General features: G+C 40.6%; 1 protein-coding gene across 1 annotated transcript; it reads left to right on the top strand.

Moving 5' to 3' along the window:
• The first annotated feature begins 996 nt into the window (after positions 1 to 996).
• On the top strand, positions 997 to 15,135 carry LOC131939352 (transforming growth factor beta regulator 1). The gene is made up of 10 exons (XM_059297632.1): positions 997 to 1,044; positions 2,335 to 2,606; positions 2,884 to 3,004; positions 3,108 to 3,178; positions 8,652 to 8,752; positions 9,844 to 10,032; positions 10,951 to 11,084; positions 11,408 to 11,554; positions 12,317 to 12,414; positions 13,085 to 15,135. The coding sequence occupies exons 1-10, from the start codon at positions 1,018 to 1,020 to the stop codon at positions 13,311 to 13,313; spliced, it is 1,389 nt and encodes a 462-aa protein (XP_059153615.1). The 5' UTR covers positions 997 to 1,017; the 3' UTR covers positions 13,314 to 15,135.
• The last annotated feature ends 883 nt before the right edge of the window (positions 15,136 to 16,018 follow it).

A 16,018-nucleotide genomic window follows, 5' to 3' on the forward strand; every position in this document is an offset into this window, starting at 1 on the left:
TGGTCTGGTGAGCTGTGGTTCACGCTAAATGTTTACAATCGTAGAGACGGGTTTAGTGACGGCTATTAGGGGCTGATACTTTAGTTTGAAACTATTTTAAACTTAGGGGAGGTAACTAAGAGGAGGCTGCTTTCACAATGGGGGGGGGGGGGGGTAAAGGAGGTTTTTAGTGTTTTAAAGCTGCTTGTTATTAAAAGTTTTTTTTATGAATTTTTTTCCAGTACTTTATATGTTTTATTTACAATAGTTACATGACTAAAATCATTGTCAAGTTTATAGCTAAAGTTTCAGTAAAGTATTATGGGATGGCGCAATCTAGTGGTAAAGAACTAGACTGCTGACCCTACTAAAAACCATCGCGCGCCTATTGAACGTGATGACGCGCTTTTGACATAGCAGTAGAGTAGCGAGGGGGGGGCGACATATGTCCCCGGGCGCCGACCTTAGGGGGCGCCAAAATGGGTTGGAAAAATAAATTGAAAGGTTGAGGGGGTGCAAAACGAAAGTTTGAGGGGTGGGGTGCAAATTGAAATCTCGAGGGGGGGGGGGGTGCAAATCGAAATCTCGAGGGGGGGGGGGGTGCAAATCGAAAAGTTTGTCCCCGGGCGCCGGGAAGGGTCGCTACGCCTCTGTGACATAGAGCCCCCCTCGTTCCACGCCCAAAACGGCCGTGATGACGCGTGTGGATAGAACTGCCTACTAATTCGGTCCAAATTTTAATTAATTCATAAAAAAATAATTGAATGCCACGATGTCTTGACCCACGTATCAATTACGAACCGTATCTTTGAGTAAGAAGTGCCTCAATTTCACATGGCCGTTTTGATCTAGACAGACAGAAAGACTGACGAGAAAGCAAGTTAAATAAAAGCTTGTAAAAATAACTAAATAGCGGCGTATGATACGCCGCGAGTCGGCTCGTAATTATTATTATTACGAAGACATTGATTTTGAATTCACCGAATTCTATTATTAGTGTACGGAAATGACCCCGTAATAATTGTTTGACCTTTTTAAATGGCGGCGACCAGCCCAACAAAATCGGTAGGCCTAACTGTACTGAGTTGATTATACTTACTATACTTAGTCTAGCTAGGATCTAGATCTAGTATTCTAGTTGTACTACTAAAACTAATTACTAATCATAGTTTAGCTAGAAATCTAGATCTAGACTAGTACCAGTCAGACAATCCCTATTCAAAAACTCAAAAAGTCTAGCTAGTTGAGTTGAGTAACTACCAACTAGTTTTAAGTTTATAATAGTTAGCTAGGCTATACTATACTATAGGGCCTATAATATATATATATATATTAAATTACTAAATTTATATTAGTTAAAAATTAAAATTAGGTTTTAGTTTTAATGATCACTGCATAATTTCAATTTGAGGTAATCAGGTAATCTATCGTTTTAGATAGGTAAAATCGCCCGCGGTTAGTACTGTACGAAAAAGTTACCTCATTGTTAGGGATTTTGGTAAAAAAAAACGGTAATCTATCGTTTTGGGTACGTAAAATCGCCCGCGAAAACGTTACCTCATTGTCAAGGCTGTAATAGAAGTATATTGTGATATGTTTGTGTCAAATATTATAGATAAATGAATAATAGACCTAAATCAATGGCTAAATATATCTATATTGGCCAGAAATTAACTTTAAACAGCAGTGTCTGCAAGCAAGATTTGCTATATATATAAACAGGAGCCATTTGTAAAATAGAGTGACTTCCACCTGAATCAAAAACTTTAACAAGATGGCTGCTATAGTAAATGAGCATGGTTGCATGTGTTGGAAACATCGCTGGTGTTCATTTATTACTGAAAAGTTTTAATTCAATTGTTTAATAACAGGTACATAAATGAAACAAGGAAACATTTTTGTATTTTTCAAAACATAAATCCTCCTCACAATGTGAAATAATTATTAAAATGTAAGTAATAAGTAATAACTAGATCTAGAGACTAGAACTAAATCTACTCTAGATTAGTAGTAAAAACCTGACTGATTTTTGAAAGACTTTACCTAAGATTAAGATTGAATGTAATTGATGTTTTAAAACTTGTGGTATCACACGCAGTATAAAACCTTGACATTGATGCTAGCAGCAGTATAAAAACTTGATAGACACTAGTAGTAGTATAAAACCTTGACATAGACACTAGCAGCAGTATAAAACCTTGACATAGACAAAAGCAGCAGTATAAAACCTTGACATAGACACTATTAGTAGTATAAAACCTTGACATAGACACAAGCAGCAGTATAAAACCTTGACATAGACACAAGCAGCAGTATAAAACCTAGTCAAGTTACCAATGTTTTTTTCTCCTTTAGTCAATCAGCAAGTTAGCCATGCCAACAGAGCACCAGCCCACATCCCCCCCTGCAGGAACCAGCCCTACCCCTGCAGGAACAAGCTCCACCCCTGCAGGAACAAGCTCCACCCCTGCAGGAACAAGCTCCACCCCTGCGGTGGGAACAAGCTCCACCCCTGCTGGAACAAGCTCCACCCCTGCAGGAACAAGCTCCACCCCTGCAGATGTTCAAGCCTCTCAAAAACTTTTTCAACAGCTTATCAAGGAAAAACAATTATCCTCCGCCCCGGGGTATGTCTGTTAGTTGACTGCCTTGTCATTTTACAGTTGACTTCCACCTTTTAGTGAGGCCTGTTTAATCCTACCTGTTTAGTTTAGTGTTTGACTTGCACCTTTTAGTGAGGCCTATTTAATCCTACCTGTTTAGTTTAGTGTTTGACTTGCACCTTTTAGTGAGGCCTATTTAATCCTACCAGTTTAGTTTAGTGTTTGATTTCCACCTTTAAGTGAGGCCTATTTAATCCTACCTGTTTAGTTTAGTGTTTGACTTGCACCTTTTTTCTTCTAGGCCTGGTCCATCAGCAGGACCATCTAGCGCGCCACGAGCCAAGTCCTCCCATCAGAACATGCAAGATTTATATGCAAAGAAACTGCGCAAGCTCAAGCGTGCAATAAAAGATGCAATATTTGTGAGTATTTCTGTGTACTTATGTGTACACGTTTGCATGGTGAAATGAATATCTCCCACATAATCAATGGTCCCAACTCTACAAGTCAACTAACTTCCTACAGGAGAATGGGGCCATATGTGACGAAGTTTTACGAACAGAAGAGAAGTTGGCCAAAGCTAAGGAAGAGAGACGGTAAATGCTGAATGGCTTTATATTTTCTCACAGTTAAATTACTTATTACTGTCAACTCTTTTTAGTTGCAATTTTCTTCTATGACATAAAATCAACCTTCAAGCTGGGATATCTTAAAGAAAATTAGTTGTGTGCATGAGTTTTGATTGGACTGAATATCTGGCTGTCTAGAGTTAAGGTTTGATTGGGCTGAATATCTGGCTGTCTAGAGTTTGATTGAGCTGAATATCTGGCTGTCTAGAGTTAAGGTTTGATTGGACTGAATATCTGGCTGTCTAGAGTTAAGGTTTGATTGGACTGAATATCTGGCTGTCTAGAGTTAAGGTTTGATTGGGCTGAATATCTGGCTGTCTAGAGTTAAGGTTTGATTGGACTGAATATCTGGCTGTCTAGAGTTAAGGTTTGATTGGGCTGAATATCTGGCTGTCTAGAGTTAAGGTTTGATTGGGCTGAATATCTGGCTGTCTAGAGTTTGATTGGGCTGAATATCTGGCTGTCTAGAGTTAAGGTTTGATTGGACTGAATATCTGGCTGTCTAGAGTTAAGGTTTGATTGGGCTGAATATCTGGCTGTCTAGAGTTTGATTGGGCTGAATATCTGGCTGTCTAGAGTTAAGGTTTGATTGGGCTGAATATCTGGCTGTCTAGAGTTTGATTGGGCTGAATATCTGGCTGTCTAGAGTTAAGGTTTGATTGGGCTGAATATCTGGCTGTCTAGAGTTAAGGTTTGATTGGGCTGAATATCTGGCTGTCTAGAGTTTGATTGGGCTGAATATCTGGCTGTCTAGAGTTAAGGTTTGATTGGGCTGAATATCTGGCTGTCTAGAGTTAAGGTTTGATTGGGCTGAATATCTGACTGTCTAGAGTTTGATTGGGCTGAATATCTGGCTGTCTAGAGTTAAGGTTGGATTGGGCTGAATATCTGGCTGTCTAGAGTTAAGGTTTGATTGGGCTGAATATCTGGATTTCTAGAGTTAAGGTTTGATTGGGCTGAATATCTGGCTGTCTAGAGTTTGATTGGGCTGAATATCTGGCTGTCTAGAGTTTGATTGGGCTGAATATCTGGCTGTCTAGAGTTAAGGTTTGATTGGACTGAATATCTGGCTGTCTAGAGTTTGATTGGGCTGAATATCTGGCTGTCTAGAGCAGGGGTCTCCAAACTACGGCCCGCGGACCAGATGCGGCCCGCGAAGTCCTCTCATCCGGCCCGCGGAGATCTTTTTGTCCATTGAAAAATTGTTTGTTGGTGATAGCTGAAGAACTTTGGCCAGAAAAACCAAAGACAAGCCTAGAAGAAACTGGCCCCCAAACTGAAATTTGATAGTTAATGCGGCCCTCGGATTGAAAAGTTTGGAGACCCCTGGTCTAGAGTTAAGTTTTGATTGGGCTGAATATCTGGCTGTCTAGAGTTAAGGTTTGATTGGACTGAATATCTGGCTGTCTAGAGTTAAGGTTTGATTGGGCTGAATATCTGGCTGTCTAGTTAAGGTTTGATTGGGCTGAATATCTGGCTGTCTAGAGTTTGATTGGGCTGAATATCTGGCTGTCTAGAGTTAAGGTTTGATTGGGCTGAATATCTGGCTGTCTAGAGTTAAGGTTTGATTGGGCTGAATATCTGGCTGTCTAGAGTTAAGGTTTGATTGGGCTGAATATCTGGCTGTCTAGAGTTAAGGTTTGATTGGGCTGAATATCTGGCCGTCTAGAGTTTGATTGGGCTGAATATTTGGCTGTCTAGAGTTAAGGTTTGATTGGGCTGAATATCTGGCTGTCTAGAGTTTGATTGGGCTGAATATCTGGCTGTCTAGAGTTAAGGTTTGATTGGGCTGAATATCTGGTAAACGGAAAAAAAGTCACAGGAAAAAAAACACAGAAAAAAAAGTCACAGTTTTTGCTAGGAAAAAAAGTCACAGAAAAAAAGTCACAGTGGAAAAATTTTATCGGAAAAAAAGTCACAGAAAAAAAGTCACAAAAATCTTTTTAGAAATCTTTTTATTAATTTGTTAAGAATTGTAAATTTTGTATGTTTATTGTTGTGGGTTGTATTTTTTGATAGCATAAATTATTTATAGACGTTAAAAGCATTATGATTTATAACAATTGTAAGTAAAAATATTCTAAGATAATTAACATAACAATCTCAACTTTTGTTACGTATTTAGTTAAATACGCAGTAGAAAAGTTAACTATAAAAGAAATTTAGGCACATTTTGCTGTAGGCTATTCTCTGGTCGGCCTCTCCTCAGTAGGCATTGTCCGAACATATTTGTGTTGTTGACGTTATGCGTCAATGACAGCCTTTGAACCTTGTCGGCTTTCTGTTTTGATCCTAAGTTTTGTTATGTAATGAGCGTGACTAATGTGGGCAGTAAAGGTGGTTGAACTAAACATAACTATTGTTGCCATGAGTTGAGGGCAGTAATTCAGATGACCTTACCATTTCACGGTAATTTAATTAAAAAAAAAAACACGATGAAAACTGTGGACATTCTATTAAATGCTATAAATATTATGTTTAACATAATTACAATCTACATAATTCATACTAAATATTTTTAGATGAATTATAAAAATTACTAGGCGTATACAACCTACACACATTACATTACATTTAATTAATCCTAAGTTAATTTGCACTCTCTGAATATTTAATACATAAAAGTATTAACAAATTCAATGCAAATATATATTTGTGACTTTTTTTCCTGTGACTTTTTTTCCTGTGACTTTTTTTCTGTGTTTTTTTTTCCTGTGTTTTTTTTTCCTGTGACTTTTTTTCCTACAATCGAATATCTGGCTGTCTAGAGTTAAGGTTTGATTGGGCTGAATATCTGGCTGTCTAGAGTTTGATTGGGCTGAATATCTGGCTGTCTAGAGTTAAGGTTTGATTGGGCTGAATATCTGGCTGTCTAGAGTTAAGGTTTGATTGGACTGAATATCTGGCTGTCTAGAGTTAAGGTTTGATTGGACTGAATATCTGGCTGTCTAGAGTTAAGGTTTGATTGGGCTGAATATCTGGCTGTCTAGAGTTAAGGTTTGATTGGGCTGAATATCTGGCCGTCTAGAGTTTGATTGGGCTGAATATTTGGCTGTCTAGAGTTAAGGTTTGATTGGGCTGAATATCTGGCTGTCTAGAGTTAAGGTTTGATTGGGCTGAATATCTGGCTGTCTAGAGTTAAGGTTTGATTGGGCTGAATATCTGGCTGTCTAGAGTTAAGGTTTGATTGGGCTGAATATCTGGTAAACGGAAAAAAAGTCACAGGAAAAAAAAACACAGAAAAAAAAGTCACAGTTTTTGCTAGGAAAAAAAGTCACAGAAAAAAAGTCACAGTGGAAAAATTTTATCGGAAAAAAAGTCACAGAAATAAAGTCACAGAAAAAGTCACAAAAATCTTTTTAGAAATCTTTTTATTAATTTGTTAAGAATTGTAAATTTTGTATGTTTATTGTTGTGGGTTGTATTTTTTGATAGCATAAATTATTTATAGACGTTAAAAGCATTATGATTTATAACAATTGTAAGTAAAAATATTCTAAGATAATTAACATAACAATCTCAACTTTTGTTACGTATTTAGTTAAATACGCGGTAGAAAAGTTAACTATAAAAGAAATTTAGGCACATTTTGCTGTAGGCTATTCTCTGGTCGGCCTCTCCTCAGTAGGCATTGTCCGAACATATTTGTGTTGTTGACGTTATGCGTCAATGACAGCCTTTGAACCTTGTCGGCTTTCTGTTTTGATCCTAAGTTTTGTTATGTAATGAGCGTGACTAATGTGGGCAGTAAAGGTGGTTGAACTAAACATAACTATTGTTGCCATGAGTTGAGGGCAGTAATTCAGATGACCTTACCATTTCACGGTAATTTAATTTTAAAAAAAACACGATGAAAACTGTGGACATTCTATTAAATGCTATAAATATTATGTTTAACATAATTACAATCTACATAATTCATACTAAATATTTTTAGATGAATTATAATAATTACTAGGCGTATACAACCTACACACATTACATTACATTTAATTAATCCTAAGTTAATTTGCACTCTCTGAATATTTAATACATAAAAGTATTAACAAATTCAATGCAAATATATATTTGTGACTTTTTTTCCTGTGACTTTTTTTCCTGTGACTTTTTTTCTGTGTTTTTTTTCCTGTGTTTTTTTTTCCTGTGACTTTTTTTCCTACAATCGAATATCTGGCTGTCTAGAGTTAAGGTTTGATTGGGCTGAATATCTGGCTGTCTAGAGTTTGATTGGGCTGAATATCTGGCTGTCTAGAGTTTGATTGGGCTGAATATCTGGCTGTCTAGAGTTTGATTGGGCTGAATATCTGGCTGTCTAGAGTTAAGGTTTGATTGGGCTGAATATCTGGCTGTCTAGAGTTAAGGTTTGATTGGGCTGAATATCTGGCTGTCTAGAGTTTGATTGGGCTGAATATCTGGCTGTCTAGAGTTAAGGTTTGATTGGGCTGAATATCTGGCTGTCTAGAGTTAAGGTTTGATTGGACTGAATATCTGGCTGTCTAGAGTTAAGGTTTGATTGGGCTGAATATCTGGCTGTCTAGAGTTTGATTGGACTGAATATCTGGCTGTCTAGAGTTAAGGTTTGATTGGACTGAATATCTGGCTGTCTAGAGTTAAGGTTTGATTGGGCTGAATATCTGGCTGTCTAGAGTTTGATTGAGCTGAATATCTGGCTGTCTAGAGTTAAGGTTTGATTGGGCTGAATATCTGGCTGTCTAGAGTTAAGTTTTGATTGGGCTGAATATCTGGCTGTCTAGAGTTAAGGTTTGATTGGACTGAATATCTGGCTGTCTAGAGTTTGATTGGGCTGAATATCTGGCTGTCTTGAGTTAAGGTTTGATTGGGCTGAATATCTGGCTGTCTAAAGTTAAGGTTTGATTGGGCTGAATATCTGGATTTCTAGAGTTAAGGTTTGATTGGGCTGAATATCTGGCTGTCTAGAGTTAAGGTTTGATTGGACTGAATATCTGGCTGTCTAGAGTTTGATTGGGCTGAATATTTGGCTGTCTAGAGTTAAGGTTTGATTGGGCTGAATATCTGGCTGTCTAGAGTTAAGGTTTGATTGGACTGAATATCTGGCTGTCTAGAGTTAAGGTTTGATTGGGCTGAATATCTGGCTGTCTAGAGTTAAGGTTTGATTGGGCTGAATATCTGGCCGTCTAGAGTTTGATTGGGCTGAATATCTGGCTGTCTAGAGTTAAGGTTTGATTGGGCTGAATATCTGGCTGTCTAGAGTTAAGGTTTGATTGGGCTGAATATCTGGCTGTCTTGAGTTAAGGTTTGATTGGGCTGAATATCTGGCTGTCTAGAGTTTGATTGGGCTGAATATCTGGCTGTCTAGAGTTAAGGTTTGATTGGGCTGAATATCTGGCTGTCTAGAGTTAAGGTTTGATTGGGCTGAATATCTGGCTGTCTAGAGTTTGATTGGGCTGCCTCTCTCCAGATTTCTCCTGAGGAAGGTCCTCCAGTACCAATCAGCTAATGAGCCCAATGCTCCGACCATCAAGTTAGAATCTCAGGTTTCTTCAGCAAGACAATCCAAAGGTAATCATAAAGTAGATTTTATCATTGTGGGTAGATAGGCCCACTTTAGAACTCTAAAGCACTTTGGTTCAAATTTGACAAAGTTGTATCAAAATCAACTGGTGTTACTTTTTAAAAAATGAACTTTGTTTTGTCTTCATACATCCACTGCGCTGCTCATGTATCCACAGCGTGGCTCATGTATCCACTGTGTGGCTCATGTATCCACAGCGTGGCTCATGTATCCACTGTGTGGCTCATGTATCCACTGTTTGGCTCATGTATCCAGTGTGTGGCTCATGTATCCACAGCGTGGCTCATGTATCCACTGTGTGGCTCATGTATCCACCATGTGGCTCATGTATCCATTGTGTGGCTCATGTATCCACTGTGTGGCTCATGTATCCACCGTGTGGCTCATGTATCCACTGTGTGGCTCATGTATCCACTGTGTGGCTCATGTATCCACCATGTGGCTCATGTATCCAGTGTGTGGCTCATGTATCCACAGTGTGGCTCATGTATCCACTGTTTGGCTCATGTATCCACCATGTGGCTTATGTATCCAGTGTGTGGCTCATGTATCCACAGTGTGGCTCATGTATCCACCGTGTGGCTCATGTATCCACTGTGTGGCTCATGTATCCACTGTGTGGCTCATGTATCCACCATGTGGCTCATGTATCCACCGTGTGGCTCATGTATCCACTGTTTGGCTCATGTATCCACCATGTGGCTCATGTATCCACCGTGTGGCTCATGTATCCACCATGTGGCTCATGTATCCACTGTGTGGCTCATGTATCCAGCGTGTGGCTCATGTATCCACTCCATGCCTGATGTATGTTATACTTGTGAAATCACCAGGTCTAGCAGGGACCCTGCCTGTTGACAAAAGTCCATCAGAATACAGTGTGGCTCATGTATCCACTGTGTGGCTCATGTATCCAGCGTGTGGCTCATGTATCCACTCCATGCCTGATGTATGTTATACTTGTGAAATCACCAGGTCTAGCAGGGACCCTGCCTGTTGACAAAAGTCCATCAGAATACAGTGTGGCTCATGTATCCACTCCATGCCTGATGTATGTTATACTTTGTGAAATCACCAGGTCTAGCAGGGACCCTGCCTGTTGACAAAAGTCCATCAGAATACAGTGGCAAGCCTAAGGCTGTCAAGCGCAAGTTGGCAATCTCTGCATCCTCCCCCAGCTCAGCCGGCCTGCTGTCTGCTGGCCCATCACTGGTCAGCACTGGGACAGGTGAAACAAAGAAGAAAATGGCCAGCAAGGAATCTTCAGGTGTGTAGTGTCAGCCTGACCTTCCTCATGTGTGTAGTGTCAGCCTGACCTCCCTCATGTGTGTAGTGTCAGCCTGACCTCCCTCATATGTGTAGTGTCAGCCTGACCTTCCTCATGTGTGTAGTGTCAGCCTGACCTCCCTCATGTGTGTAGTGTCAGCCTGACCTCCCTCATATGTGTAGTGTCAGCCTGACCTCCCTCATGTGTGTAGTGTCAGCCTGACCTCCCTCATGTGTGTAGTGTCAGCCTGACCTCCCTCATGTGTGTAGTGTCAGCCTGACCTCCCTCATGTGTGTAGTGTCAGCCTGACCTCCCTCATGTGTGTAGTGTCAGCCTGACCTCCCTCAGGTGTGTAGTGTCAGCCTGACCTTCCTCATGTGTGTAGTGTCAGCCTGACCTCCCTCATGTGTGTAGTGTCAGCCTGACCTCCCTCATATGTGTAGTGTCAGCCTGACCTCCCTCATGTGTGTAGTGTCAGCCTGACCTCCCTCATGTGTGTAGTGTCAGCCTGACCTTCCTCATGTGTGTAGTGTCAGCCTGACCTCCCTCATGTGTGTAGTGTCAGCCTGACCTCCCTCAGGTGTGTAGTGTCAGCCTGACCTCCCTCATATGTGTAGTGTCAGCCTGACCTCCCTCATATGTGTAGTGTCAGCCTGACCTCCCTCATATGTGTAGTGTCAGCCTGACCTTCCTCATGTGTGTAGTGTCAGCCTGACCTCCCTCATGTGTGTAGTGTCAGCCTGACCTCCCTCATGTGTGTAGTGTCAGCCTGACCTTCCTCAGGTGCTCAGCCACATCTGTCTGGTCAAAGTACCACTTGCTCAAAGGTTCTCACAGAAAACAGGGAAGAAATTACATTTGATTAAAAGTTGTAAAGAAAATTATTGTTATGGTTTATAAATGTCTACTGTACCACAGACACACCCTCTGTACGGCCAAAGAAAGGAAAAGGTGCTGCCAAGAAGATGATTCCCCCCCTCATGTTGGACTCTCTTGGCCGTCCCATTTTCCCAATGGTGTTGGGAGATATCACATTACATAGCATAGGAGAGGTAAGTAGTGGAGTAACAGGGATGGGGAGGTAACTAGTGGAGTAACAGGGATGGGGAGGTAACTAGTGGAGTAACAGGGATGGGGAGGTAACTAGTGGAGTAACAGGGATGGGGAGGTAACTAGTGGAGTTGGGGATTGGGGGAGAGTAGCAGTGTAGTAGAGGTTATTGTGCTTGGAGTGGGTAATTGTGTATGGCGACTTAAGTAGAGCTGACAGTATAGAAGAGGTAGCTCATTTGTTTTTTCAAAGGGGTGTATACCCTCCAATGGGGTACATATAGATTTGACTATATCCTACATACATGTGATGTTTTCTCTCCCAGATAGTTCCGGATCGCCTGAGCTTTCACTCGCTGGAGTCCATCTACCCCGTGGGTTTCTGCATCACCCGTGTCTACGCCAGCCTCCACAAGCTGGACACCAAGTGTCTGTACACCTGTAAAATATCTGACAACAACGAAGGACCTCTGGTAAGATTTCAACTACAGACACCCTTAGCTACTAAATGCTTCCCCCTTTGGCCTGTGTAAGTAGCTACTAAATGCTTCCCCCTTTAGCCTGTGTAAGTAGCTACTAAATGCTTCCCCCTTTGGCCTGTGTAAGTAGCTACTAAATGCTTCCCCCTTTGGCCTGTGTAAGTAGCTACTAAATGCTTCCCCCTTTGGCCTGTGTAAGTAGCTACTAAATGCTTCCCCCTTTAGCCTGTGTAAGTAGCTACTAAATGCTTCCCCCTTTAGCCTGTGTAAGTAGCTACTAAATGCTTCCCCCTTTAGCCTGTGTAAGTAGCTACTAAATGCTTCCCCCTTTGGCCTGTGTAAGTAGCTACTAAATGCTTCCCCCTTTGGCCTGTGTAAGTAGCTACTAAATGCTTCCCCCTTTAGCCTGTGTAAGTAGCTACTAAATGCTTCCCCCTTTAGCCTGTGTAAGTAGCTACTAAATGCTTCCCCCTTTAGCCTGTGTAAGTAGCTACTAAATGCTTCCCCCTTTGGCCTGTGTAAGTAGCTACTAAATGCTTCCCCCTTTGGCCTGTGTAAGTAGCTACTAAATGCTTCCCCCTTTGGCCTGTGTAAGTAGCTACTAAATGCTTCCCCCTTTGGCCTGTGTAAGTAGCTACTAAATGCTTCCCCCTTTGGCCTGTGTAAGAAGCTACTTTTTATCCTTGATTCACCAGCCCTTGTTTACAATACAATTATGAGCTGTAGCAAGCCTGAACTGGCCATTTCTCTCTACAGTTTGAGATAGCAGCTGAAGACAGCTCCGAGATTCTCTTCAAGTCTACCTCACCAGTTGACTGTCACACTCAGCTGATACGAGCTGTCAATAAATCACGGTACGGGATAGTGTTTGTAGTGCTAGGATAGGGCTCAATTTGTAGTGCTAGGATAGGGCTCAGTTTGTAGTGCTAGGATAGGGCTCAGTTTGTAGTGCTAGGATAGGGCTCAATTTGTAGTGCTAGGATAGTGATCAATTTGTAGTGCTAGGATAGGGCTCAATTTGTAGTGCTAGGATAGTGATCAATTTGTAGTGCTAGGATAGTGATCAATTTGTAGTGCTAGGATAGGGCTCAATTTGTAGTGCTAGAATAGTGATCAATTTGTAGTGCTAGGATAGGGCTCAATTTGTAGTGCTAGGATAGTGATCAATTAGTAGTGCTAGGATAGTGATCAATTTGTAGTGCTAGGATAGGGCTCAATTTGTAGTGCTAGGATAGTGATCAATTTGTAGTGCTAGGATAGGGCTCAATTTGTAGTGCTAGGATAGTGATCAATTTGTAGTGCTAGGATAGTGATCAATTTGTAGTGCTAGGATAGGGCTCAATTTGTAGTGCTAGAATAGTGATCAATTTGTAGTGCTAGGATAGGGCTCAATTTGTAGTGCTAGGATAGTGATCAATTAGTAGTGCTAGGATAGTGATCAATTTGTAGTGCTAGGATAGGGCTCAATTTGTAGTGCTAGGATAAGGCTGAATTTGTTTTATTTGTGTCCTATTTTTGTTTCAGCGGCACATCACTGATGCAAGCAGAAGGTCAGGGGTTAGCGTTCTTTGGTCTGTCCCACCCTGTCATACAAAACCTGATCCAGTCCTGCCCTGGGGCCAGGAAATGTTCCCGTTACAAGTGGGTCAAGTTTGAAATCAACAAAGCAGAAACCAATGAAAATGTTGCTGTGGGGACCACAGACCCAGCCATCAGCTATGATGCTTTCAAAGCTCACATGCAAGCCAGCTAGTTCACCAACTGTCGGCTAGCCAGCTAGTTCACCAACTGTCGGCTAGCCAGCTAGTTCACCAACTGTCGGCTAGCCAGCTAGTTCACCAACTGTCGGCTAGCCAGCTAGTTCACCAACTGTCGGCTAGCCAGCTAGTTCACCAACTGTCGGCTAGCCAGCTAGTTCACCAACTGTCGGCTAGCCAGCTAGTTCACCAACTGTCGGCTAGCCAGCTAGTTCACCAACTGTCGGCTAGCCAGCTAGTTCACCAACTGTCGGCTAGCCAGCTAGTTCACCAACTGTCGGCTAGCCAGCTAGTTCACCAACTGTCGGCTAGCCAGCTAGTTCACCAACTGTCGGCTAGCCAGCTAGTTCACCAACTGTCGGCTAGCCAGCTAGTTCACCAACTGTCGGCTAGCCAGCTAGTTCACCAACTGTCGGCTAGCCAGCTAGTTCACCAACTGTCAGCTAGCCAGCTAGTTCACCAACTGTCAGCTAGTTCACCAACTGTCAGCTAGCCAGCTAGTTCACCAGAAGAAAGCCAGTTCAGTTTTCTACATGAGAACTCGGTCAAGGCAACTTTGTTCAGGAGAACTGGGTCAAGGCAACTGTGTGTATGAGAACTGTCAAGGCAACTTTGTGCACGAGAACTGGGTCAAGGCAACTGTCTAGCTGTTGACTTTAAAGTTTCAGAAAATAAAATGGGACTTTCAGCTGCTTGTCATGATACATTAACGTCCCCTGTTGTAGCCAAGTTTGCCTTTCAGTGCTATCAGCTCAATGTTTCAACAATTTGAGTTTATGGATAAACCAAGGTAGCCCCCATTCAGAGTTTCTTCCAGGCATCTCTTCTTGTTGTGCCACTCAATCTTCTGTCTCTCACCAAAATTTTGTATAGTTTCTCTGGGTTTGTTGGGGTGTTTCCACATTTATTACTTTCTCGTATATACGAAGTATAGAGAAACCCTTGTAATCGTGCAAAAAAAAATCAAGATTTTTACATATTTTTTACACCTCACTGATACGGAAAAACATAATTTTGCAATCTTGTCCGTATGTCTGTGTGTGTGTTTGTGTGTCTGTGTGTAAACACGATAACTGGAGTACCATTTAAGCTAGGTTGATGAAATTTCATATATAAGTATTTTATCAAAATCATAGATCCATATCAGTTTTTGAGCGATTTCCGATAACCGGAAGTGGTACTTTTTCTACTTTGAATTTTTCAAAAGCCTATAACTTGAGTTCTATTTCAGATAGATAAACGAAATTTCACATGTAAGTAAAAGATCTCATTCTCTACCTTCTTTCAAATTTTGAGTAATTTCCGTTGAATGAAAGTACTAATTTACGCTATTTCCGATTTCTCAAAAAACGCATGTAAATTTATAAAGTATAATAATATTGCGCACTATTATGCACATTTTGTTTTGGCGTTCGCTTGGTGCGCAATTCTTTTTTCTACGAGATTCTATTCTAATTTTAAAAGTTTAAGTAATTAAAAATCATGTCTATATTCCGAGTTATATAAGAATATTCGAGAAAGTTTAGGGGAGATTACTCCCGGTTTATTACTCAATAAAAGAGTGACTTGATGTCCCCACTAACCAATGGCGGAACTAGAAAAAAAGTGCTAACCCGCAAAAAAAAATATTTCTGCCCCCCCCCCTATATATATGTATATGTGTGTGTATATATAATAATATATGTTTTTTAATGCTTTTTGTATTATTAATTTTAAATACATTTCCTTTTTATACCATGCCATTCTTTTGTATGTATTTTTAAAAAAATAATAAGTAAGAGAAGCAATTGCTTTTTAATTTGTTTAGTACAAATCTAATAAAAGGAGCTAATGAGTACCCCTATTTAACTATTTAAAAAAAAGGGAAATAAGTCATGTAAGTGTTTTGAACGTTTGCCTATCTTTCACACTACAGTTCATGCATATATTTTTTTACTGTATAATATCACTGTTGTAGTAAATCTGTTTGTTATTTACAAAATAGGGCGGGGGGAGTCTGGCTTTTTGTGATGGAGGGGAGGGGGGAGGTAAAAATCGTCCAAAAAAGCATGACGTCATTTATGGAGGACCCCAAATGAGGTGTCGTCGGCCTAGAGGTGGGATTTCCTAAGCCCCAGGCGAATACCTACAGACAGGAGGTTGTACACGCCTGTGTGGCATTTGGGTGCCATGAGGAAGGGGTTGCACCAGACCTAACAAAGAACATCATCACACATGCTGCTGCTGCTACTTGGTCTCATATATATATATATATATATATATATATATATATATATATATATATATATATATATATATATATATATATTAGGTGTTTGTGTAGATGATATAGAATATGCCCATTTCCATTTTGCTAGCTTAGTAACAGTGTTACAAAACTCGAACTTTCAAACTGGTTGAGCGTAAGGTTAGTTCATTGATCCATTTGAGCCCTACATTACATAGTTAATCAGTTTAACAATGTAGATGCCATTGGTGTAGGTCTAAGTCAAAGCTTGATGTTATAATAAAACTCCATCTCTCTTTGTTTCTTTATAAAAAGGTTATAAAAGGTTTGGAAGGTCTTCTTCTGAAAATGTTTACCGGACGAATGCAAAATGATATCAACAACCGTAGATCTTCTGTTATATAGGATACATGCTGCGTATTGTGCTGTTCAGTACATAATTTGGTTGGGTGACGCTAACCTTGTCATGTTAAA

The sequence above is a fragment of the Physella acuta genome, unplaced genomic scaffold (assembly GCF_028476545.2).
Source record: "Physella acuta isolate Inbredline_101_S28 unplaced genomic scaffold, ASM2847654v3 ptg000275l, whole genome shotgun sequence".
Classification (NCBI taxonomy): Eukaryota; Metazoa; Mollusca; class Gastropoda; family Physidae; genus Physella; species Physella acuta.

Excerpts from the sequence above, each read along its gene's own strand:
- LOC131939352 (XM_059297632.1), top strand. The coding sequence starts at position 1,018 with ATGGCGGCGACCAGCCCAACAAAATCG. Across the intron at positions 2,607-2,883 it reads CAATTATCCTCCGCCCCGGG|GCCTGGTCCATCAGCAGGAC; the intron begins GTATGTCTGTTA and ends TTTTTCTTCTAG. Across the intron at positions 11,085-11,407 it reads CATTACATAGCATAGGAGAG|ATAGTTCCGGATCGCCTGAG; the intron begins GTAAGTAGTGGA and ends TTTCTCTCCCAG.